At 47.5% G+C, this 24423-nt stretch overlaps 1 protein-coding gene across 1 annotated transcript in view; it reads right to left on the bottom strand.

Moving 5' to 3' along the window:
• Positions 1-24423, bottom strand: part of Ano10 (anoctamin 10) — a 111173-nt gene that overhangs the window by 55833 nt on the left and 30917 nt on the right. Inside the window, exons 10-11 of the mRNA XM_041676855.1 lie at positions 20896-21087; positions 17050-17178 (exon numbers count right to left, since the gene is read on the bottom strand). Of these exons, the coding sequence (XP_041532789.1) occupies positions 17050-17178; positions 20896-21087 (321 nt within the window). The remainder of the gene's footprint in view (positions 1-17049; positions 17179-20895; positions 21088-24423) is intronic.

Below are 24423 nucleotides of genomic sequence, written 5' to 3'. Positions count from 1 at the left end.
ATCTACAGGAGGGCTGTGAGAAGGCGCCACCCGTCGGCCTGCCACAAGACTGAAAGACAGGGTGGCCTGGAACTAGGACTCCCTGCAAATGCAGATCAATACCCAAATCCAGCAAGAACAGCTCTGGGCCCACATTTAAAGGGGAACTCAAATCTGACATCAGCAGCTGTAGAAGTAAGGGGACCCCAGAAAGTCATCCCAGACAGTGACATGCCACTGGGAAGCCATGGGTCACAACCTCCTGGAGCCGGGGTGCTCAGAGCCACGTGGAACTGAAAGTTGTGTACGCAGTGTGGCTGAAGACATACAGATGCATGCAATCTCTGTCGCTCTCGCACACACACACACACATAGATCTAAGACATACAGATGCATGCAATCTCTGTCGCTCTCGCACATACACACACATATAGATCTAAGACATACAGATGCATGCAATCTCTGTCGCTCTCGCACATACACACACATATAGATCTGTGGTCACAGTACAGGCATTCTAACTTCGTATTACACCCACCATATTCTACTATTTTAAAGACAAAACAGGATGACAGGTTCCTGGGACCAACATCTACAGCAAACTGTATCCCTACACTGAGAAACTATTCCAACTTCCGCTCCCCCCATCCTTTGAGACAGGATCTCATTGTATGGCCCAGACTGACCTGGGACTCACTATATAGACCAAGCTGGCCTTGAACTCGCAATCCTCCTGCCTCAGCCTCCCCTGTCCTTGGCTCAGCAGTGTGAAAGCCTCCATCCCTGGCCTGAACTGTCTTTAAATTTTAAGCCCTGGCTTATTTTATTCTATGAACTCAGCGAGATCTGTGTCATTGCAATGTTAGTTCATACTCAGCCTCGCTTTTCAGCGCTGTTTAATGAGAACAAGGCAGAGTGGGCTTTCACGTCTCTGATGCGCTTCATCTTCCGACGTGCATGCCCAGGGTGTTCCTGCCGCTAATGTCTTAAAATGCAAAATCAAATGTACTGTATGGTGCTTTGCTTTCTAATTTGTATAAATATATATAGCAGGTCTCAAAATAAAAATATAATGTGTGATCTCAAAATTCTGTCATTTCCATGGTAATTAAAATATAACGAAGGAGCCGACAGCTGCCTAAGTCTGGTGTTTCACCCAGGAAACAGAAACATCCACCAGGAGTCACCGCAGATGGGGCACTGTCGGTGCCTGGCCAACAAGGACAGGAGTGCCATCGCAAGCAGCCAAGATCAGTGTCAATATTCCACCCAGGTTCAGCACAGAGGCAACAGGCCCCAAAGTCGGAGGGAATGGATGGTCACACTTTACCCTCAAATTCTACCAAGGAGTCAGAGAGCATAGTAACCCACCATCCCTGCTTTGTCACTGTCACTGAGGTTAGGACTGGCCTGACATTGAACATGAGAAGGTAAGTGTTGTGCGCCAGGAGAGGGAGCAGTCTCCAGCTTGTAAAGGAGGCCCTGGAACTGCTCAACCCCTCCCAAAACAGCCCTGATCACAGAGCCAGTCAGAAAGATCAGGGCATAATGGAGCTCTACGCTCATCTTGCCCTTGGTGAAACACGCACCACACTCCACGTACTGAGTCCTGTATCTGGGTGTCCCATTCCCCTGGACGGCATTCTCTACACTCTGCCTATGTGCCCTGTAGTGAGGGGTCAGGGGCTGAACCCAAAGGGCTCAAAATGCCTTGGACCATTCCCAGGTCAAGCCATCATCAAAATGCCTGGGAGGAACAGAACAAGATGGAGGCCCTCAAAGGGCACCGAGGAGTGAATTGTAGGGAGCTGGGGACAAGCTACAGCAGAGAAGGGAGTGAGGGCGGGGCCAAAAGAGTGAGGGCGGGGCTTAACAAGTGAGGCATGAGCCACAGGAAGAGGAATCTGCAGGTCAGAGAGCAGATCCACTGCATGTTTGTTAACCTTGAAGCTTAGCTGTAACAGCCTCAAAGGCTCCCTAATACAGCTTCTTGGCTGAGTTACACTGGGAAAAAGAAAAGGATTCTGGGCCAAAGCTGCATGATGGCCTTGACAGTTCTAAACAGTCTGTTTTTATGTTTTAAATCTAATAAACCTACAAGCAGACTGATCCTTTGCTTTGACCCCAGCCCAATCCTAATGCTGGTGAAAGCGAGGCAGAATATTTGTTATCCGTAAGCAATTTCTGCTCTTGTCAAATTGAAGGTGCAACTGGTCCAGACTTGAGATGGCAGGTATGCCAGTCACCTTCCTTGGCCTGTCAATCATTCATGGTACAAGAATTTCCTAGAAAAGGTCAAAACTGTTTTGTCCACCAGCATAGCTGCACATCTAACACTGGACAGCATCAGTCAGCTTGTGTGTGTAACATCATCATCTGTACTGGACAGTTAAGTATAAAGCAAACCCGCTATGGCCCACTTTCTAATCACCATGATTAACTGTGCCTGCTATTTGTACTTTAAATACTGGGAATGCCCAGATAGGGACCGGACCACAGGGACTATGTAGCAGACACAAACTCAGCTTTGCGCCTTTGGAGTTCTGAACCACATGACACATGGCTGCTAGTCAAAGAACACCCATGAAATAAACAAGGGGGGGCACCCTCCTGTCAGGAACCGCCTCGCTAGTTTCTATGCGCTGTGCACTAACAAAAAATGAAATGATAACAAAATACAGAGATCAAGAAACATGGAAATAAAGTTTCCCACTGTTGTGCAAGTGTGAGCACCTAAATTCAAACCCCACAACAAACCTAAAGACACGTAGGCGCACACGCCTGTAATCCCCGCACTCCTACCAGACACGTAGGCGCACACACCTGCAATCCCTGCACACCTACCAGCAGAGACAGATCAGCTGGCTCACAGATGAGCTAACCTGCAGTATACAGCAGTGAACAAGAGACCCTGGCTCAAGTGAGGTGGAAGGTGATGACGGACACCTGTAACTGTCTCCTGATATACACACATGTGCCATGGTGTGCAAGCCTGCACTCACACATGCAGAGGGTTCCTTTAAGCATATTTCTCTACAAACTAGACTGGAAATACGTTCAAGGCAAGAGAGTTGAGAGAGAATGACAGAAATGGTCCTTTCTCTCAATGGACAAAATGACCAGCTTACACCCTCTGTTATTTCCACTTGTGAGTGTGTACATGTTTAAGGGCTTGTGTGTATGAGTGTGTATGTCTGTGGGGGTGTCTGTGGGTGTGTATGTATCTGTGTGTGGAGGTGTATGTATGTATATGTAAATGCAGTTGCAACCTTGACACTTCAACAGTGCTGTGCTTCCTGGAACACTGGGAACAGGAGTGACACAGAAGACCCCAAGACCAGGAGCTGTACTGGAGACCCAAGGACAAGGTGCACGTGGCAGCACTGCCAGCCTCTGGGGCTTAGAACGCTGCCAGTCACATTACCAGCCCACGGTGAGAGAGGCAGAGGGCAAATCATAGCAGACAGAAGCGCTGAAAGAAGAGGCACCCAATTCAGGCAGAACAAATGTGACAGCAGTCGCGGGCAACTCTGACACACAGCAGACAATTCGGATGGGAGGCTCTCCTATAGAAGCCAGCCACACGCCCTTATGGAGCACCCAGCGTGGGGCAGCCTCTGGCAACTCCCTCTCTTTCTACGGCTGGTCACACAGAACATCCACAGAAATAACTTGCTGCTCCCTCTCACCCCGACTGTGAGCTCCTCCAGCGAGTGCCTCGCTCCAATAGCCACATCATGGGCTTCATTATCAGCACAGATGGTGCCAATTAGCTTCTGTGTGAGACACTGACACGGAAAGAGCAGAGGAAGCCTGTGTGTGGTCACTTGGGCACTCGTGCCCATCAGAAGCTTAGGGACAGCAGTGCCTTTGCCTTCTGCACCTCGTCATCCACCTGGACTCAATCTGCCAGAAGGCAGTCTTGACTTTCAGGCTCAGCTTGAGCCCACCTTACAATGGACACACGCACACACATACACACACACACTAACGCACACATGCATACACATTCTCTAGCATACACACACACTTGCAGCTGAAATATTCATTTTTTTACCCCATATACATAAATCAAGAAATTCAAACACTTTGCTCCACATGGCACTTAACATTAGAAAGATGTAGTCCATTTTTAATAACCCTGAATGCACCAGCCTGGGGAAGCATTGTATTAACTAGGGAGAGACTGCAGCAGCTGCAGCAGTTTACACTGCCACTCTCCTTAGCTTCTGGGTTGATCCTGTCTGCATTGTGGCATCTTAGGGACCACAAAGGAAACCCAAGTCCCTCTGAAGCTATTAATAGCTCGGCAAAGCACAGCAAAGCAAACATGTCGAGCAATGGGGTCATCATGAGTTCCTGAAGTGGTGTCTGACGAGACCCCAACAAAACCCAGTTTAAAGAGCATTTTCAACCAAGATGAAATCCTCAAAACAAGCCCTGAGGTGATCCTTCTGGAGCACCAGCCCTCCTGAAAAGGGAAGAAGCTGGTCATCTCTCCTCTAGAACAGAACCTCAGCCGGGTTCTGAGGAAATCTCCTAGGATGCAGAAGAGCAGACGGCTGCAGCAGGAAATCCCTGCTCTTTGGGAGCCGCTCCTGGTTATCAGTGCTGTCACAGCGGCTCTGCAGCATGGGTGGTGGGTGCCAAGAGCTGAGACCACAGAAATGGAGCTGCCAGAGAATGGGGGTCTCCTGATCTAATGCAGAGAAAAGGGACAGAGCTGGGGAGCCTCATGGATGTCAGCATGCCCAGCTGCACTTCATGGCTGCACACAGAGAAGGAGGAGGATGCTGAGCTCACTTTATGAAAAGTGAGACTGTAGGAGGTGGCCCCGCCCACTCCTCATCCCACCTCAGGCCCTCACTGACCTCAGAAAGCCCTCGGGCTCTGATGCCACAGTCCCCTCACTCCTGCCCTTCTCCAAGTGTCCCTGGCCACACAAAGACCCTCAACACCACAGCACTACTACAAAGGACAGAACATTATTGTTGGCCTCAAGTCTTCTTTCAGTTTTCTGAAATAAAAAGTGATTCCTACCCTCAGGGGAAAAAAAAAACTGAAACCCAAATACATTCTTTTTTGACTGTTCCCCAGAATGATAGAGCAGGAGAGTCATGAGGCCTACGGTATGTGAAAGGAAGGACCGGCAGCGGCTCTGCAGAGGACGGCAGCAGAGGAAGAGGATGAGCAGAGGCAGTGACCAGTGGGTGTCCTCACAACCGGCCAGCCCAGAAGCTCTGTGCTCTCTGCAGATCCATCTGACGCCCTGTGACTCACGCATGACACTGGGGGCTGCCAGCCTCCTAGTTCTGACCTCACTTCAGCACTTTCTCCACCAATGCAGTAAATTTAAGGAAAATGATCACTTCCCAAGTGGGAAGCCTGCCTTTGCCTGTATTTTAGGGCAGAAATGTTAACCACTATGATACCTTAAAAGTGCCAAATACTCTGTAAAACGGTTGTTGTCAAAATCATCCTTAAAAAGAGTGTGCGCTAACCTCAAGTTTCCAGGTCTGGATCGTCAAGAAAGCAAACAGACGACAGGCTAACCCTCTAACTCAGCAGTCCCCAAGGACACGTCAGGTGACAAGGAAACAAGCAGTCTCCTCAGAGGATGTCAGAGCAGTGTGCCCTTCGGCACTGTGAGGCACTGCGTGAGGAAGTGTCCTCCACAAAGAAGACCCCTGTGTCTGTTGCTTTCCTGTGGTGACAAAATATCCAAGCAAAGCTATGGAAGAAGGAAGGAAGGAGGGAAGGAAGGAGGGAGGGAGGGAGGGAAGAAGGAAGGAAGGAAGGAAGGAAGGAAGGAAGGAAGGAAGGAAGGAGGGAGGGACAGAGGGAGGGAAGAAGGAAGGAAGGAAGGAAGGAAGGTAGGTTTGCTTGTTTTGCTCAGTTTGGAGGTCCTTATGGAGGGGAGTAGGAGGGTGATGGTGGGGAGAGCATGGTGGGGAAAAGTGGGGTCATGGCATTAGGAGCAAACAGCAAACAGCAGCTGATCACATCGCCTCTGCAGTCACAAAGCAGAGAGGAATGTCCTTGCTCAGTGGCTACCAGCTCACGATGGTGCAGCCCACACTCAGAGAAGGGCTGGAGAGGTGGGTCTAAATCCCAGGAGCTGGGATTAACCATCACATCCCAGACAACGACTGAATTTCCCAGGTTTGTTTTCTCTGAAGAGTAAAAAATTTAAGACACTTGGAAGCAAAGTGAAAGCCAAATCTGGAACATGCCCGTATTTTTATGATTTGCCCTTGTCACTTAACTGTCTCCTCCTTATCCCGTCTGAAACCAGCGTTGTCTTCGTGGATCCTTTACAAAGGTTCTCATAGATGTGACAGCTTTGCTTTAGCGAAGGTTCTCACCAGTTTTCATTTCATTTAATCAAATTATATCAATTACAGTAACGAGAATGCAATCCATAAATAAATTTGGGGGGAGAATCTGTCCTCATAAGCACTCTACAAGCAAACACAGTCCACAGAGCCTACTTCCAACCATTTCTAGAAGCCGGGAGAGCCTGTACCAGCACCCTCCAGAGGGGACACAGTCAGGGCCATCTGACTGGGGATGAGGTTAGGGAAGAGGCTTTCTACTATCCTGAAATTTCTCTCTTGGACAAGTTGGTAGATGCTCGCTATCTACCAAAGAGAAAGCTAGTACCATATTGTTCTAGTATCTGGGATGGTTCAGCAGAAAATGCATATCCCATGCAATAACCCTCCTGACTGCCTTTAATTATCCCCACACCAACCACAGTCACATTTTAACCCTCCTGACTGCCTTTATCCCCACACCAACCACAGAGTCACATTTTAACTGAATAAAAACTGGAGATGGGGGCAACCTAGAGAAAGACTAGGAAACATCAAAAAAAGATCAGCAAGAATAAGCAAACAGAAACAGAAGAAAGTTGGGTGGTAGCTCACACTTGTAACCTAGTCCTCAGGAAGGTTAGTGAGGCAGGGGTATTCAGAGTTCAAGCCCAGTCTGGGCGATCTCATGACCCCGTCTCAAAACCACAGGCACAAACGTGTGGGGAATCCAGCCCATGGTTCCATCCAGGAGGAAATTGAAGAGCCAAATCCCAAACAATCAAAACACTAGAAGGAAGACCATGAACAGCACCGCCGTTTGGGGGCTCCATCCTGGTCAAGCCTGCAATGAAATTCTCAGAATTTGTTTCTGAAGAGAACAGCATCAGCCAACCAGAACTGAGCAGCAAACTCTGCAGGCACTGTGGGTCGATCCTTCACAAGCAGAGAATGCACCTGAACTCCACACAAGACAAAGAGCTGTGGACTGACAGGGATGCCCAGTGTGGGTGCTGGGAACTGAACTTGCGTCCTCCGCAAGAGCAGTGTGTGCTGCTAATCTCTGAGCCATCTCTTCAGCCCCCACATCATATATCTTAACTCTATAGTATAGTCTTAAAAATAGAATTTTAAGATTTTTCTGTTTTCTTATTAAAATGTATTTATTTATGTATGAGTGCTCTATCTTCATGCACGCCTTTATGCCAAAAGAAGGCACCAGAGCCCACTATAAATGGATGTGAGCCACCATGGGGTTGCTGGGAATTGAACTTAGGACCTCTAAAAGAGCAGACAATGCTCTTAACCATTGAAACACCTTTCCAGCCCCTGCCAAGGTTTTCTTAATGTACTTTCCAAAAGTATAGCCACTGTTGCAAGGGAGGGGCACTTGTTCTTCCCAGCTTCCCAGAACCAAAATAATCACACAGAAACTGTATTATTTAAAACACTGCTTTAGAAACACCAAATCTATTTTTAGTTCATGCATCATCTAGAACCAGATCATGGGTCATATCTGGGCCAACATTTGCAGGCTGGAGAAAACTAAAGCAGAAATGAACAAGCAATAATCCAAGCAAACCAAAGAGAATCAGGTTCATTAGTAGCAAAGCTAAATACAACCATTATTTAAGATGCAAAAGGACATTATTATATTACATACTCAAATATACATTCATTCATTTGCTTTTGTAGAAAATCATCTAAATACATAGAATCATTTAAATGATAAAGTGTGTTATATGTGGATATTAATGATATATTATTAAATAACTTTAAAACCTTGTTTTCAAAGACTAGTGAATGGGAAAATGCTTATATATTGACACACTAAGAAAGAAACAAACTTTCTTAGTATCATGGAGGTGGTAGGGTTTTAACTGCTAGCTTCTTTAAATATTTAAAATATGAGTGAGTATGTATGGTTCAGGCATTTGTGTGTGGATGGGCACAGCTGTGCATGAACCTGTGCATGCATTTGTGGAGCCAGGGGTGGGTCTCAGGTGCTTGGTCCTTCTGTCTGTGTGTTGCTTTTACTGGTTAATGAATAAAGAATCTGCCTTGGCCTGTGATAGGGCAGAACTTAGGTAGGCAGGGAAGACAGAACTGAATGCTGGGAGAAAGAAGGGCAGAGTCAGTGAGATGCCATGGACCCACTGCCACCAGAGATAGACGTGCTGAAATTTTGCTGGTAGGCCACAACTTCGTGGTGATATACAGATTAGTAGAAATGGGTTAAATTAATATGTAAGAGTTATCCAGTAAGAAGTTAGAGCTAACGGGCCAAGCAGTGGTTTAATTGGTACAGTTTCTGTGTGATTATTTTGAGTGTAAGCTCACCTGGCTGCCGGGAAGAACAAGCAGCCCCCTCTCTATAACAAGCTACCAAGTTTAAATCTGGAATTCTCAAATAACTGTCACAAAGAGCACTAGGGGAAAACCATGGGATTCATTTGCTTATGAGCAAACCCTCTGAAAGAATTACTCCATCATGAAACCACTCATGAAGTGACCCCATGCACCTCTCGGCCCCGGGGAACTGCTCTCCTGGCCCAGGCTTGGGAGCCCCATCCTGGAGAGGAAACAGTGTGGCCTACACAGTTCTGTGAGTGTTCCTGCTAACTGGCCATGAAAGGCACCAGGGTGTCCTACAACAGAACGGGAAGCAGGGCAAGGGGAGGGGCTTTGTCATCCACTGCAGCACCTTTCCCATCATGGAGGATGACCGCCGTCAGAATATCCTGAAAGAACAGCCCAAGAGCAGACCACAAGGGTGTGCTGTCACTTTCTCACGGCTGTGATGGTGCCTGGTGTAATGGGTTAAGAGAGAAGGGATTGGCTTCGGCTCATGGTTTAGAGGGTTCAGCTCGTGGCCCCTGAGTCCACAAGCTTGTGGGGAGCATCCTGGCAGCAGGAACACAGAGCAGAAGCTGTTCTCCACTTCTTGGTGAGCAGGAAATAGAGAAGGGTCACACAGGAAGAAGCTAGAACAAGCTATGACCTAAGGACATGACCCCGGGGACCTACCTGCACTAACTTGGCCTCATCTCCAACCTTCACCACTTCCAAGAATGCCAGCAAATTACAAATCCACTCTTCACACCAGGGCCCTCCTGATCTCATCCTGTCTGGAGACGCCCTCACAGACACGCCCTGAGTGTGTGTTACCAAGTCTAGGAGACGCCCTCACAGACACGCTCTGAGTGTGTGTTACCAAGTCTAGGAGATGCCCTCGCAGACACACCCGGGAGAGTGTGTTACCAAGTCTAGGAGATGCCCTCACAGACACACTTGGAGTGTGTGTTACCAAGTCTAGGAGACGCCCTCAGACACGCCCGGAGTGTGTGTTACCAAGTCTAGGACATGCCCTCATAGACACACCCAGAGTGTGTGTTACCAAGTCTAGGACATGCCCTCATAGACACACTCGGGAGTGTGTGTTACCAAGTCTAGGAGAAGCCCTCGCAGACACACCCAGAGTGTGTGTTACCAAGTCTAGGAGACGCCCTCACAGACACACCCGGGAGAGTGTGTTACCAAGTCTAGGAGATGCCCTCACAGACACACTTGGAGTGTGTGTTACCAAGTCTAGGACATGCCCTCACAGACACACTCGGGAGTGTGTGTTACCAAGTCTAGGAGAAGCCCTCACAGACACACCCAGAGTGTGTGTTACCAAGTCTAGGAGACGCCCTCACAGACACACCCAGAGTGTGTGTTACCAAGTCTAGGAGAAGCCCTCGCAGACACACCCGGAGTATGTGTTACCAAGTCTAGGAGAAGCCCTCGCAGACATACCCGGAGTGTGTGTTACCAAGTCTAGGACATGCCCTCAGACATGCCCGGAGTATGTGTTACCAAGTCTAGGAGAAGCCCTCGCAGACACACCCGGAGTATGTGTTACCAAGTCTTTTCTATCCAGTCAAGCTGACAATGAAGTCTAACAATCACTGCAGTAAAAGAAGAGCCAGCAGGGGGTGAGAGCCCTGAACTGCACGCCTCAGAGTGAGGTGTACGTGAATCACACTCAGTAGAGTGTGGGTGGGAAGTGTGGGACCCTGTGCTCACACCATGCCAGTGCTGACAGACTGACAGGCAGAAGCAGGAACAAGGGGTGGGGTGGACTGAGGTGTGGAAACAAAGCCAGGTGGAGAGGAGTGGGAGACTGATTTGAGGAGCAAACAGACACAAACCAACCAGGCGAGTGTGCCTGGGGAGACGGGTCCATGAGCCTGTGCAGGCCAGGCCTGTGCACTAACTGCTAAAGGTGAGGCCGCCAACTTCCTGTTCTGCGTCATCAGTGTCCGGACTTTACACCTGAGGGCTGGAACTCACAAACCGAGGCTCTCACTCAGCCATACTCTGACTCCGCTATGTTTGCCATGATGAGCTTAGGAAGAAACGACAGCAACAGGAGCGGCAAGAGCTTCACTGTGCATTGCCACACCAGCCGGGATCACACCCGTGTGTCCCGTGACATGTCTTGGCTCCACGCTTGCTGTCTCACACAGGGAGTCTCACTCAGACCTCACCTTTGGCAGCAAGTCCCACTCACCCCGCCACTCGTGGGTTATTTCCCAGGGTGCTCCTGCAGGGCAGGCTGCGGGTGCCTGAATCTGCAGCCGAGGAACGCTCTGAGCAGAAGCTCAGCGGTGAACTCCAATCTGTTACCTCAGTCCATGCTCCAGAGCGGGAGAACACATACAGCAACAAAGATCTAAAGTAAGTCCTGATATAAGGTAAAGAGCAGTTCTCTGCAGTGAGCTTACCATTTTTTATGTCTGAGACTAGGAAAGTAAGCCCTGAGAGCCCCATCCACTCTCAGAGGGCCTTCAATGCTATTAGCAGATGGCAGGCAGTTCCGTTTCTAACCAGTAGGGGGCGCGTACATCATATAACTTACTCTCCCCCGATCAAACTAGTAATTAAAGATGAACAGCGCCAACACTCACTGGTCACTAGAACCTAAAAACTAGAAATGCAGGCACACTCCCAGTGAGAGTAGTCGGCTTACTCCCGCCTTAGGGACACTCCCCGCCCCGCCCCGCCTCGTACAGGGGAAAGGGCTGGCATTCAGGATGCTGGACACACACCGGAAAAGACAAACACTACCCAACACTGCATGTTTGGGCTGCGGCCCCTTGTGTCTTCACAAACTGCACTTTCACTGTGATTTTGCATTCTCTGCTGGAAACGTTAGAGACTCAGGGGGATGTCTCAGTGAGGTGGCTCCTGAGGGGACCTGTGGATGCCGACTGCATCTGTGGGCTGAACTTCATGGCATTTTTAATATCTAACTTCTAACCCATAAACTGGCGCATTCGGTATGCTCTCCCCTCATGCTCAGGTTCTTGTCTGTTCCCAATGAATCTATTTTACAAAGCTGTGTCCGGAGCCGTAATTCAAAGGCAACGCTAGGGGGCAGTAAGCACACAGATGCCATGACAGCTTTTTTTTTTTTTCTTTTTTCCTTTTGCCCTTACTCAATTGAAAGTCGCAGCAAATCTAACTCGAAGGAAGAAAAAAATCAAGGCATCAAGAAGAAGTAAAAATCACTGGCATTATCTAGTGCTGGAAATTCGACATCATGAGAACACCAACACAGCCCCAACTTAAGAAAATGGGGATTACTTTCTAAAGGTCTTTGTTCTGTGACAAATACTGAGAAGCTAATGAGTTTGAAGAGAAATGTAACATTTTAAATTGCTTTTCCCATCAATGTTCAAATCTTATTTAAAAATAATGTATGTATTTTTATAGTTTACTGTGGCTTTTTGAATTAGCAAAACTTTACTTCGAGGCCATAAATAAATAAAGTGCAATATGCAGTTATCTGTGAGAAAGACATGTTAAAAACTGGTGAAAGCTGCCCATGGTGAAACACCCTTAAAATCCAGCACCTGGGGGGAGAGGAAGAGGACCAGGAACTTGGGCAGCCTCAGCTACATGCAGAGTTTGGGACCAGCCTGAGCTACAGGAGACCCTGTCTCAAAGAACCAGAACAATAACAAAAGCTTCAGTCAGTACACAGTAAGACTATCTAGACTCTGAGGAAACAGCGAATATAAATACATGACTTCACTTTATAGAAGATCTGAGACTTCAATTCCTTTCTTTAAAATGTTTAAGATTTATGAGAAAAACCTTATTTAAAAAATTAGCTTGACCCAGTGATAGTTCTTCCTTGACTAGAACTGACAAACGGAGCTGTCACACTTGAGAGTGGATGCGGGTCACACACAGTGGTCGGCACAGCCGAGCTGACCAGCGTTCCCACCACCATAGCCACCTTCTAAACCTGAACTTCAGCATGACTTTATAAACGTTTACGGTCACACACCCAAAACTTATGTTTTCTAATTTATTGCTAAATGCTCCAGATTTTGTTTTTGTTTCAATGGAAGGCCACATGGCATTCAGCTGAGGTCTCAGAAAGGCTAGAGTAAAACTGGGCAACCACTTTTTGTTGTTATAATTTATTTCTAACATTTCTTCTAAAGTTGATTTTTTTTACTGAAATAGAAAAATACTCAACCACAGCTGGGGAACTCTTGGGTGCTGTGCAGAGCTGCCCTGGTCACACCAGTGGAGCAGAGTCAAACACCTGAGCCTGGGAGAGACCTGGAGAGAGGTGGCTGCACTCAGAGCTCCCGCTCAGAACAGGGCTGCTGTCAGGCTTCCTGTGTCTCGGGACTGCCACCCTCTTGGCTCTTGCTCATTGGCTCTTGCTCAGCTCTCACCAAGAAGCCACCTGACAGCAAGGCCCACAGGCCCACAGGCCCTGGGAAAGCATCCCCCGTGTAAACTGCCAGCCACCACTCCAGCCAGTACCAAAGGCTGGCTAACTCCAGACTCAGTAACAAAAACCAAGTAGCAAAGCTGTGGAACTGCAGAAAATGTCTTGAATCACAAGGCTCCCATAGGCCCTGCCGAATGGCCTCTATAAATCCAGGCAGCCTTTAGGTCTTTTCCTTTACCCTCCTTTCTACAGGTGACTCTCCAAAACCCTGTTCTACTCCCCAAATTCAACACAGACATACTGCCACCCACCAGGGCCATCCTTTCCCTTCCTACTCATTGGTTCTTAAATGAGTCTCCCCATGCACACTGTACATGCAGCATCCACTATAAGCACAGAAGGATGGGTCTCTTCTGCCTGCAAGTGGGACATTCAAATCTGTAGTAATCTGAATGTAATTGGTCCCAATAAGCTCATAGGAATTGAGCCTTTGTTGGAGTAGACAAAGCCTTGTTGAAGGAAGTGTATCCTATGGGGGTGGGACTTGAGGTCTCTCTCATATGTGCCCAAACCAGTGCCTCAGTCTACTGCCTGTTGACTTCTGATCAAGACATAGCCAGCACCATGTCTTCCTGCAATGATGATAATGGACTGAACCTCTGAACTGTAAGTGAGCCACACAATTAAGTGGTATCTCTTTACTGCAATAGAAGCCCTAACTAAGACAGAAGTTGGTACCAGAAACTGAGGTATTGCTGTTTCGTTTGGAGAAATTTGGACATTGGTACTTTGGGTTAGGAAAGCAGTAGAATGTTTTAAGTATTTTTAAACTTTTTTTAAAAAAATTATTTATTTATTATGTATATAGTGTTCTGTCTGCATGCACGCCTGCCCGCCAGAAGAGGGTACAAGATTTCATTACAGATGGTTGTGAGCCACCATGTGGTTGCTGGAAATCGAACCCAGGACCTCTGGAAGAGCAGCCAGTGCTCTTAACCTCTGAGCCATTTCTCCAGCCCTGTCTTAAGTATTTTTTAATGGGTCATACTAGCAGGATCATGGAATACAATGGTCCTGAGTGTGATTTGATGCACTGGGGCAGGGGGAGCCTACCTCAGGAGGTTTAAAGAAGAATTTTAGTATGTTGCCTAGAGATCATTCTTGTGATATACTGGTGAAGAAAATGGCTGCCTTTTGCCCTTCTCTAAAGAGTCTGCCTGAGGTTCAAGTGAAGAGTTTGTGATGAATTCTGTTGGCAGAGGAAATCTCAAAACAGCCTAGTATAGACTCTGTCGTGTGGTTATTAGTGGTAAATCTAATGAAGATTCATAATGAAAAGGTGCAAGCTGAGCAAATAAAAATATAAAATATACAGATGGAAAAGAGGGGCACCAGGGAGAGGAATAGAGCTAAATCCTGTGTTCACAGAGATAACTGGATTAAGAAATGGAATAAAAGGAGTGGTGACCTCAGGGAAAGGTCCCACCCAGCTAAGCTTCCAATTTGTGAAAAGGAACTAAAGAAAAACTTAAAGCCAGATGTAGTGGTGCAAACCTTTAATCTAGAGCCAGATGTGGTGGTGCAAACCTTTGATCCCAGCACTGGGAAGGCAGAGGCTGGTGAGCTTTAAGTTTGAGGTCAGCCTGGTCTAGAGATCCAGTTCCAGGACAGCCAAGAGCAGGCAGTGAAGGAAAGAAAGTTGATGAAGATATAATTGAACAAGAGGACCATGTTCCAGCCCCAGTAAGCAGCAGAACTTGGCCGCTTTGGCCATGTGGTTCTGGCTGTAGAGTGAAGGATGGAAGGAAGGGGCTATGGAATTTGTCCCGGAGACTACAGAGAGCCAGTGGGGCCAGGCATGTGTCACAAGTATCCATCCCCGCATGGAGGCCCAGAGGCCATTATGTGAAGCTCTGAATGAGAACCTGGACTGCCTTGGAGCCCCCAAGATGGAGATACCAGAGTCATAGGATACCTGCCAAGGAGAGCTGCTAACAGGGAGTAGAACCAGCACAAGAGAAAGTGTGTTGCAGTCAACAAAAGTAAAAGGAGGTGCTGGAGAGATGGCTCAGTGGTTAAGAGCATTGCCTGCTCTTCCAAAGGTCCTGAGTTCAATTCCCAGCAACCACATGGTGGCTCACAACCATCTGTAATGAGGTCTGGTGCCTTCTTCTGGCCTGCAGACATACACACAGATAGAAAACTATATAATAAATAAATAAAGTAAAAGGAGTTGGAGATCTGAAGAACATTTTGATGTCAGACATGAAAAGGCAGAGTTTGGAGTTTGCCCAGCTGGTTTTTTGTCTTGCTTTGGTCCAGAATTTTTTCACTATGCTCCCTTCCCTGCATTTTGAAATGGTAATGTATATCCTGTGCCATTATATGTTAGAAGTGTGTGATCTGCTTTTTGATTTTGATTTTTATAGGTGATTACAGTTAAGCGATTGCATGAATCTCAGAAGAAACTTTGAACTTTGGACTTTAAAACATTGTTGAGACTGTGAAGGACTATGGATGTAGTGTAAAAGTGCAGCCAAGAAACACACCCTGGCCCTGAGACCAGAGCCAGTTCACTGGCACTGAACCCAGAGCCAAGAAACACACCCTGGCCCTGAGACCAGAGCCAGTTCACTGGCACTGAACCCAGAGCCAAGAAACACACCCTGGCCCTGAGACCAGAGCCAGTTCACTGGCACTGAACCCAGAGCCAAGAAACACACCCTGGCCCTGAGACCAGAGCCAGTTCACTGGCACTGAACCCAGAGCCAAGAAACACACCCTGGCCCTGAGACCAGAGCCAGTTCACTGGCACTGAACCCAGAGCCAAGAAACACACCCTGGCCCTGAACCACTCAGCCTAGAAGCCAACCAATCCCTGATCATAAAATCCAGCCAATCTCTGAGTTTATCCAAGCTCATTGTAATTCCGACCCTTGTAAACCTCCAGCTGCCTGGTTCTACTCCTAGACTACTCTGGCAGTCAGGCCTGACACCTTGAGGCTCAGGTCTCAGGAGCTCCAATGGCCAGGCCCCATCTCCAGACTTCAACCCTCAAGGTAGTGCAGTGACTAAGCCCCACTCCATAGAAAGAGGAAAAGGAAAAGTGCAAGACCAGGCCACAAAAGTCCACCAATCCCTGAGCTTGCCCCAGAGTCTGACCACAAAAGTTCACCAATCCCTGAGCTTGCCCCAGTGTCTGGCCACAAAATCCCATTAATCCCTGAGTTTGCCCCAAGATCAGATCATATAATCCTTCCAATAACAGGCCACCCTGGAAGGCTCCATACTACCTGCGCCAACCCCTACATAAGGTCTGTCTTCTGCTCACCAAGCAGAGGCGTCCACCCTCCTGGGTCTTTCCCCTCCCAGTGAATCGCTTGTGTGACTTTGTGGAATTCCTTGGCTCCTGACTGCCATGAGACCTTTCTCTTCAGACCTGTAACACTTCCACTGGGGAAGCCTTTCCCCTCAGAGCTGTAACACTTATATCTACAACAAAAGTTTCTTAGGATCCGCTCTAAAACAGAGGAGGCATTTTCCTAGAATGAGCTAAAAACACATGCTAAATCCACAGACGTCTATTCCAAATGAATGCATCCTGCAGTGTCTGGAAAGGCCTCTTCCATGAGCTGGGCAGGAAGCGGAAGTGCACAGACCGCACTCTTTAGTCTGCTGACTGGATTTGTCTTCTTACTACTTAGGCATGCTCGTCACCATGGGCTGCAGCAGCAGCTTGGCTGGAGGACAGCAGAGGCCTGTGGTTGGTGTGAACACTTTCACTGAGGACAGCAGAGGCCTGTGGTTAGTGTGAACACTGTCACTGAGGACAGCAGAGGCCTGTGGTTCATGTGAACACTTTCACTGAGGATAGCAGAGGACTATGGTGTGAACACTTTCACTGAGGATAGCAGAGGACTATGGTGTGAACACTTTCACTGAGGATAGCAGAGGACTATGGTGTGAACACTTTCACTGAGGATAGCAGAGGACTATGGTGTGAACACTTTCACTCACCTCCACGGCCACTACGATCAAAACCAGGTCTGTTTTGGACTCTGGGAAGACTGCATTCACTTGTGGCGACATTCCGATCAGAGCACAGTTAGTGACCACAGATATAACACTCATCGTTTCAAAGGCCAACTGAAAGAGAAAAAGGTGTGGCGTTAATGGCAACAGCCATGTCCTGTATCCACTATCTGAGCCCATGGGAAAGCTTCTCCAGGTTCTACGGGACGCACACACATTTTAAACCTCTGTCCCTCCTGGCAGGGTTCTTCTCACTTAAAGCTGGCCCATTGGCAGACATTTTAGATCCCTTCGGCCTGACCCCTCCTGAGCAGTATGTTCGGCCTTCCCACCTGAGGACGGCCTGGCTTGGAGTGTGGAACGCCCGCAGCTCTGTTTGTGTTATTGTCTCTGCTTGTTTACAGGGATGAGGGGGTTTTAAAGACCACCAAAGAAAAGCTCTTCACACCCCAAGCCAGGCAACATCTTCAAGAAAAGCTATTTTACGAGACTGTCCTTGCTTTGATAAGGCACACGCCCCACGTGGCTGAGCTATAAAAGTCTCCAGTTATGCATGGTCCCTTCCTGAGAACATGAACCAAAGCTCCTGTAGAGTGTTAGCAAATAGGCTTCCCTGGCACTCACAGAACACTGACTGGGTCCCACAAGGAGGTCCATGTGTCCTATGGTGTGTTGCTGGGTAACAGTGGGAACCTCCATGTTCTCCCTCTGCTACTGTAAGCTCTTGATGGCTGCCTCCTGATGACCGAAGCCACTCCCAACAAGCACAAGGGCTGTACCCCTGCCTCTTCTTCCAATGGTCATGGGTGTATACAGTAGCTGCTTTGTCTCATGGAGTAATTTTGTGAGTTACTGTGTTTTCTTGTTACTTGTGCCAAATTTCCAGTTAATTCTTTGGGTTTTCCCAAGGACACTTGTCCCACAGTGTTTTGGGATGGGGGGGTGTTTTCCAAGACAGAGTTTCTCTGTGTAGCCCTGGCTATCCTGGAACTCACTTTGTAAACCACGCTAGCCTTGAACTCACGAAGATCCACCTACCTCTGCCTCCCAAGTGCTGGGATTAAAGGCGTGAGCCACCATGCTCAACTTGTTTCACCGTTTAATACACAAACTGCTTCAGGTTTTCTGTCATACATGAGAGGTACTATTTGTTTCTCAATTCTCTGTGTGTCTCGTTTTGCCATCACACTAATTTTGGCTTCCTAAGTATTGAGGGCTAGACTGACCCGGGGCGCTCTGATGTATGGAGAAGGAGCTATGCCTGGGCCCAGGGCCTTGAGGGAGCTGCAGCTTTGTGAGGTGGGATTCCCCTCCATATTCTGTGAATGTGTTTTGTTGCCACTGGTTAATAAAGAAGCTGCTTTGGGCCTATTATAGGGCAGAATAGAGCAAGGCGGGAATTCCAAGCAGAGATAGAGGAGAAAAGTAGGTGGAGTCAAGGAGACGCATGCTGCTGCCTAAGGAGACAGATGCCAGATCCTTACCAGTAAGCCAAAGCCTCATGCCGATACATAGATTAATAGAAACAAGCTAATTCAAGATGTAAGAGCTAGCTAGAAATATGCCTGAATCATTGGCGGAACAGTGTTGTAATTAATATAGTTTCTGTGTGATTATTTTGGGTCTGGGCAGCTCCGACTAGAGCCTTGGGTCCTGAGAACCTACCTGCTCCCACCCTAGGACTTGACTCCTCAGAGCCAAGGTCACTGTGTGCTGGAGCTGTGATGCTCGAGAGACAACTGTGTCCCTTGTGCAGGCAGCACGGTTTAGCCTGCTGCTGGTGCTGTCCCATTTCTTCCCTGGAAGTAATATGAAAGATGCTGCATTTCCTAAAAAGACTGCATGGCACAGGACACAGCACATGCAAGACCCCTGTTCTAGCTTCCTTCTCAGGACCTCTCACTGAAGAATGACCTGATGGTCAGGTCACATAAAGGGAAATACTCCCTTTCTCTACTTTCTAGAGTGTTAATGATTGGTGTGACTTCTTTTTAAATGGTAGAACTTGTGAAGGGAAGGTCCTCCCCTCTTGTTGTCAAGTCCTGTGGTCATACACATACATACACATACACATACACACACACACACACACACATACATATACACACACACGTACACACACATACACATACTCTACACATACACGCGTGTGCACACTACACACATACACACACGTGCACACATGTACACACAGGTGCACACACATACACATTCACACACATGTGCATGCACACATATACGCGCGTGCACACACACATACACACATGCATACATACCCATACACACACACGCACACACACATCCCTGCCCCCTTCCCCAAGGCTGCAGGCCTGCAGACACTGATCCACTCCCGCTGGACACTGCCACTGTGTTTGTCTTTTCTAGGACCTACATCCTTGACTCAGTGATCTTATTTCTGTTTTCAATTTATCTGACTCGTTCTCTTTCCTGTTTCCTTTCTTCTACTGGCTGTGGGTTTATCTTGCTTGTCTTTTCTAGTTTAATGAGCCCTCAGTACCTGAGGCCCTGCTCCAGCATAAATATCCCTGAGTCCTGCCGGTCTCCTTACCAGCGGCATCCCACAAAAGCCTCCTTCGGTTTAGTGTCTTTGGACAGCATCTGGGATTTTTTTTACCATGGATACTTTATGCTGCCTAGTGTTGGGAGGTCTTGCTGTTGTTACCTCCTGTCACTAACTCTGGCTTGGCCTCATTGTCTCGGGTGTACTGTCTACAATCCACACTTGCTGGAGTGTTTTCTGTCCTGTCAGACGCAGCCTGCTGATGGACCACTGAGCCTTGTCCACTCTTGGTGATTTTCTTCTTCCATCTTGGGGAATGGGGTATTTTCATCTCTAACTACAGGGTTCCTCTAGTTCTCCTTCCAAGTTTGTTCTCTCTCTCTCTCTCTCTCTCTCTCTCTCTCTCTCTCACTGTTGTTTGATACATATACATTTCAGTTTGATGTTTTTCTGAGAATTTGTCTCCTTTTTTGTGGCAGATTGCTCCTCTCTGGTAACCTAGCCTCAGAAGTATCCTTTATCAGACTATCAGACTGTATCACAGCCTCCTCTGCTTTATCAGACTGTATCATAACCACCTCTGCTTTATCAGACTGTATCATAAGCACCTCTGCTTTATCAGACTGTATCATAAGCACCTCTGCTTTATCAGACTGTATCATAAGCACCTCTGCTTTATCAGACTGTATCATAACCACCTCTGCTTTATCAGACTGTATCATAAGCACCTCTGCTTTATCAGACTGTATCACAGCCTCCTCTGCTTTATCAGACTATATCATAAGCACCTCTGCTTTATCATACTGTATCATAAGCACCTCTGCTTTATCAGACTGTATCATAACCACCTCTGCTTTATCAGACTGTATCATAAGCACCTCTGCTTTATCAGACTGTATCATAAGCACCTCTGCTTTATCAGACTGTATCACAGCCTCCTCTGCTTGCCCTCTTTTCTCTTCCTTTCGGGAACGTTTCCTTAGTTTCCTTATCTCCCCTCCCCCCCTTGACTTCCACCTGTCTACATTCCCCCCTTTGTGAACTGTTTCAATCACTGCCAATCTGTCTCTAATCTGTGGCTTTAAGCCATTTATAGTTAGTGTAATTGGTGACATGCTGGGACTTAAGTCAGACACTTGTTTTCTACCTGATCCCTGGTTTTACTGTTTGTTTTTCTTATTGATAATAATTTTGAGATTATTGTCTGGTAACATTTAGGGGTACTCTGGGTATATACATTTTCTGCTCTTAGGGTTTTTCCTTCCCCCAGCAATGACTAATAGCTTTTACATTATTCTCCATGTAGTTACCTGCCACACACCAATACTGGCTGAAGGTTCTGCAAATGGCCGTTTAAAGACCCTGCACATTTTCAAGGCATCTGAGTTGACTTCAGTGAAGTTATTCAGCACAGCAAAGGCAGCTGCTAATGGGTAGACGCAGGAGAAAAGGCTCACATAGCCAAACTGCAGGAAGAGCTCCAAGTAATCATCGAAGGTTCCCTGCAATGTGGACAGAAGGCTCAGAGTCACACAGAAATCTGCAATGCTTGGAAAGGGTCGTCTTCAGCTACTAAAAACTCGGGGTCTACTCCAATCCTTTCTTCCCAACCACAAGTTCAGACAAACTGAAAGATGATTTTGCACTAAGTTGCTGAAATCAGGAATCAATAGTTATTTAGTTGCCTATTTTCCTCATGTACAAATCACTGAACTAATTAATACCCACCTCCCTTAACTACCACCTCAAGGCAAACAATTTGGGCTGATGAGGGAGAGGGACTTGATTGGGGGAGGGGGAGGGAAATGGGAGGCGGTGGCAGGGAAGAGACAGAAATCTTTAATAAATAAATAAATTTAAAAAAAATCTAAACATAGTTGCTTTTAATGATCCAGTTAAGAGATCTCCCTAATGGGTGGTGGTGGTGCACACCTTTAATCTCAGCACTCAGGAGGCAGAGGCAGACAAATTTCTGAGTTTGAGGCCAGCCTGGTCTACAGAGAGTTCCAGGACAGTCAGGGTGACATAGGGAAACAGTGTCTTAGAGGGGGGGGTATTCTTATCTGTAGGCACCCAGGATGCCCTGACCTTAGACTATAAAGCTGATGAGCTGGCAAGACGCTTCATCGAGTAAAGGAGACTGCTGCCAAGTTCAAAGACCTGCATTTGATTCCAAGATCCACATGGTGGAAGGAGAGGACCAACCATGAGCACACACACGCATGCATGTACAGTAAAGTTAATAAGAGATTAAGAGGTCAGATTTTTTAAACTGAAAATAACGACACCGGTAAAATGGTAACAACTCCCCATGGGAGCAGCAACAGTTGTCATGATTAACTTTGGCTGCAGTGTTCTCTGGAGTCTAACTGTACGCTGACAGCATTTAGCAAGGAGAAAACTGCATGTTGTGGCATTTTAGCTTGACTTCATCCCTACTCATTCACGTAGCAGCATGAAGTAGAATGGCTTGCACTGTTATCAGTCAAAAGGGACAAAGAGCTGCAGCTCTCCCAAAGCCTTGTCCCAAAGGGAAGTCACTGTCTGACCTGGCTGGGTACTCTGGAAGACCCCACACAAAACGGTTGCCTTTTGTGGACTTCCAGAATTCCTTCCAGGTCCAAAAACTCCTCCTGAGTCTTTGTTAAATGTTCTTACATCATGTCTGTCAGGGACAACGGGTGGACCGGGAGCTCAAGGTAGGATTGAGCAGCAAGATGCCCACAGGCTACGGAAAGCTGCAGTATTCCAAGGAGCCTACACCAAGGTAGGCACCAGGAGTGAGGAACCTAAAGGTGAGGCAGAGCTGTCAACGTACTGACTGAGCACCAATGGCCCCAACCCAAAACAAAGACAACATACCTCAGAGGAGACTCAACCACTGCAAGACATCGTGGTGTGTGTGTGTGTGTGTGTTCACATCTGGAAATGTGTTTTTATGATCACAACAGTCAAATCTTCATACAGATGTGTGATTTCCCTCAAAAGAGTTAATTAGGTATTCTCTGGTATGCTAGGGTCCCTGACTGGCATGTGAGTCTACTGAAGGGAGCTCTTCCTCACATCCCAAAAGGCTAGATGGGGGGCCCCTTCCAGCCCTTCCTGCCTCACGAGGTTACTCTAGGTGGCCACACACTCACCACCAGTATGTTTACACTAGAGGGGCTGAGTCAACAGGCTTAGTCAGCACCAGGTGAAACCCAAGAGCAAGAAAAGAAAATGCAATCTTAGCAAAGCAAATACAAGCCCAAGACACCCTTGACCCCATGAGCTGAAAGCCAGCAAAGATCACCTGATGGCAGTCCTGTGAGTCCCTGTAGCAAACCTTAGGAACAGAACGGTTATGTATGGTATGGTATGCCAGTGAAAATCATAATCTCACAAACCTAATGCATTAAGTATTTGAAGACAAAGTTCAGGTTCCAGGGGACCACACCACCTGCTCCTCCTGGAACATCACAGAGTGTATTTACCCAGGGCCAACTGAATGCCAAGGAAAGCAGGCACTGGATGGAAACAGTAGCCAGGGCAGAAACCGTGGGACTCTGAAACTGCTCGTGATGAGAAACTATATGTAGTGGCTGCTAACCGCCAAGAAACTAGGTTTCCATGACGAATGAAACAGGGTACAGTCGCTATTACAGAGAAGAGAAGATTAGTAGCTTATGGTCTCAACACTAAATAAAATCTTAGCATGCTCCCACTGGAGTGTAGCAACGCGAAAGAACAACCAAGTCAACACTAAATAAAATCTTAGCATGCTCCCACTGGAGTGTAGCAACGCGATAGAACAACCAAGGAGATAGTAATCACAAAAAGAAAGAACTCTTGATAAAGATCAGTACCATTTATGGTTTAAAACCCCACAAAATAAACCATTTTAAAATAAGAAAAAAATGTCTCCAAAACAGAAAACAAACTTAACAGCCAGCAGTGAGAAGATGGGGTCACAGAGAAGGCGAGACAAAGAAGTGGACATGGCAGTCTACGCAGAAAGTCCAGCAAACACTGCCCACACACAGTCAGCAACAGTCAGAGCTGGACCTCAAGGAGCGGCCAGGTGCAAGGGACAGTTTCAGAGCACAGGCCCACAGGGCAAGCCAGCTCAGTCCCGACCCAACATAGGCAAATCACTCTGGGTAAAGTCACAACAGGGGCAGGGGGGGGGGGGGGAGGGGAATTCTACACCCACCGCCGTTCTCCAGAGCTCTGGTCCCAACTCCTAGGTGCTACTGCAGATGCTAGGATCATCCTTACATGAGTCTTATCTACTGATATTCATCATACTAGAAATTAAGACAGAAAATGTCTCTGACTCACTGAAGTGATGACCCAGTAACATAAACAGAATACCTTAAAAAAAAAAAAACACATTTTCCAAATCAGAAAATGTTTAAGAGCAAGAGAGATGTCCAGGCACACTCATGGCGAGCCTCTTCACTGCTGACTTAGTGACGATGGCCCTGGCTGGGTGGCAGCTGCTGGCTAGGGCACTATAGATGGAAACGCCTCCTTCACAGATACGTGGGTATGACACAGCGGGCACAATAGAGGGACAGTAGTGGACAGGGAAGCCCTGAGCAGCTGCAGAGTCATGGTCTGGGCAGGGCCGGGGGTCAGAACACCCAGAGGCTGCCCTTCCTGAGGGGACAGAGGCTTCATTTTCCCTACTTCCTCTGTCCGTCATTTCTCTACGGTGAAAGTTGTGTTTAACAGTAATTTTGCAATCTGACAAACTGACTTCTTCCAAAATTTGTCCATGTTTTCAGACAGCGGAGCATGCAGTTCCAAGACCATGGACTTCAGTGGGGAGCAAAGGGGCCTAGAAAGGGCAGGGC

The sequence above is a fragment of the Microtus oregoni genome, unplaced genomic scaffold (genome assembly GCF_018167655.1).
Source record: "Microtus oregoni isolate MIOR12 unplaced genomic scaffold, Mior012 000028F_ref0000031, whole genome shotgun sequence".
Classification (NCBI taxonomy): domain Eukaryota; kingdom Metazoa; phylum Chordata; class Mammalia; order Rodentia; family Cricetidae; genus Microtus; species Microtus oregoni.
This window is presented reverse-complemented; position numbering and strand designations above follow the sequence as displayed.